At 40.6% G+C, this 2,500-nt stretch overlaps 1 protein-coding gene across 1 annotated transcript in view; it reads left to right on the plus strand.

Annotated features, from left to right (window-relative positions):
- Positions 1-2,500, plus strand: part of LOC125038111 (glycerophosphocholine cholinephosphodiesterase ENPP6-like) — a 20,234-nt gene that overhangs the window by 11,661 nt on the left and 6,073 nt on the right. Inside the window, exons 3-4 of the mRNA XM_047631402.1 lie at positions 410-656; positions 1,260-1,466. Coding sequence (XP_047487358.1) covers positions 410-656; positions 1,260-1,466 — 454 coding nt within the window. The remainder of the gene's footprint in view (positions 1-409; positions 657-1,259; positions 1,467-2,500) is intronic.

Consider the following 2,500-nt stretch of genomic DNA (forward strand, 5'->3'; position numbering starts at 1 on the left):
TTTCCGCCTCTTCTCCCCTTCCGCCCTTCCCTCCCCTTCTTCCTCCGCCCCCTCTCCCCCTTCTCGTCTCCCTCCGCCCTTGTAAGATGTGAGATACTCAAAGTATTATTAAACTTTAAAGTAAACCATCTAAACACACATTTTTTTTTCTGCAAAAAAGTGATGGCGAGAGTAATCATTATAATCACGACATATGAATTAGATTTCTCTTTCCTCTGACCCTCACCGACTCCCTGAAACGCATTCATGGACCCCGGGTCGAGCAGCCCTGACCTAAGCCCCTCCCTCCCATGACCTAAGCCCCTCCCTCCCATGACCTAAGCCCCTCCCTCCCATGACCTAAGCCCCTCTCCCTCCCATGACCTAAGCCCCTCCCTCCCATGACCTAAGCCCCTCTCCCTCCCAACAGCTTCCGTTGGGACTACGTGGACCGGCAGAGCGCCAGCGTCCTCCCGGGTTTCACCAAGTTCCTGCAGGAGGGGGTGAGGGCGCGCTGGACCCACCCGCTGTTCCCGTCCCTCTCGTACCCCACCTGGACCTCGCTGGTGACGGGGCAGTACGCCGAGAGCCACGGCGTCGTCGGGAACTACTTCTACGACGGCGACACCAAGGAGGAGTTCTCGCTCTTCGATGCCGACTCCACCGGGAAGGAGAAGGTGCGGCTGGGGCTCGGGGACGCGCAGGCATGGATGCACGCGCGCATACACACATGCATTTATAGTCTACTTTTATTATGCATATAGAAATAAATAAATCACACACACATGTATATATTATATTATATTATATATATATATATATAAATATATATATAAAAATATAAATATTTACACACACACACACACACACACACACACACACACACACACACACACACACACACACACACACACACACACACACACACACACACACATATGTATATATATATATATATATGTATATATATATACGTAAATATGTAAATATGTATATATATATGTATATATATATTAAATTTATGTGTATATGTGTATATGTATGTGTATATGTATATGTATATGTATATATATATATATATATATATGTATATAGGTATACATATATATCCATATAAATGTATATATGTATACATATATATACATATAAATATTTTTTCTTGTATACATATGTATATGTGTATATCTACATATATATATGTGTATATATATATAGCATATATATACATATATATATTTATACATACAATTAAACATATTAATTTCATGTGTTTGTTGCAGTGGTGGACCTCAGAGCCCATTTGGACCACAGCTGAGCGCGCTGGTCTTCGCACGGCACAGTTCCTCTGGGCTCGGTGTGACGTCCCTGTGAATGGCATCACAACTCAGTTCTGCAAGCGCTTTGAAAAGATACCTGGCAAGGAGATTTTCGACCAGAATATCAAGAGGGCTTTGCAGAAGTTTGACGAAGGATTCCAGTTCGTTCAGGTACTTTGGAATATATTTATTGACTAAAAGATACTATAGACCAGAGAATGGGTTTGGTTACAAGATATTGGTTGTATTTTCTTGCACCTCCTTGACCTTCCTTGCCTTTCTTTGGGATTATCAGCAGCTGGGTGAACTGTTTGAATATAAGTTTTATTTTTTATAGCTATGTAGTTCTCATAATTAGGCCAAAATTCCTATTATTGCACACCTCCCATTCAGACTCATTTGCAATTTTCCTTTATTTTTTAGGATTTTGAATGATAATCACAGAGGACATACTTCTTATCATATTGCATATATTAATGCAATATGGTTAGAAATGAACAGAGTTTACTACATTTATCTCTTGTTTAAATGAAAAAAAACTGAAAAAATTGTCATTCTGCTTTTATAAGCAAGTAGGGGCTGAGGGGTTCTACTTACATATATAGGTCCTTGCCTTGCTAAGAGAAATAATCCCTAAGAATACAGAAATATTGTAATTGAAACTTTCAGGATTATGAGGCAAGAATCCACTTTTGGTGAATCTGTTCCTGAGGTTCTCTGCACTGAGGTTCTTCTGATAAACAGGCGTGGAGATTTGTGCAGCGTTTGCCTTTATTACATTTTGGTTGTGTTCATTTTCCCACTCCCTTCCAGACCTAGCCCAGCCTTTCTTCAATGGAACAAACACTGATACACCAAGAGGCTGCATGAAATGTGTGGTGTGTGGAGGGAGCCAGTCATTGAAATCATTGCCGAGATATTTGTTAGGATTTTTTTATATAATATATCCTTTCTCACTCTTTCCTACAGCTGTAGCCAGAGGGAAATTTCTCAGTCATCATAGAATTTATCCTCCTGCAGTGATAAAGGATCATAGGTGGTGGAATAGTACCATCTGCACAAATGCAATCCAATGCTGTTATGCTGGTCTTGTAATGGTTTCTCTTCTTAGTGCCAGTGCTTTTCTTACCAATACTGGTGACAGACAAAATCCAGTGTCATCTATGTTGAAATTTTGAGTGGGTTCCTTCACAGCCTAGGTGGCA

This window comes from Penaeus chinensis, chromosome 24, assembly GCF_019202785.1.
Source record: "Penaeus chinensis breed Huanghai No. 1 chromosome 24, ASM1920278v2, whole genome shotgun sequence".
Classification (NCBI taxonomy): domain Eukaryota; kingdom Metazoa; phylum Arthropoda; class Malacostraca; order Decapoda; family Penaeidae; genus Penaeus; species Penaeus chinensis.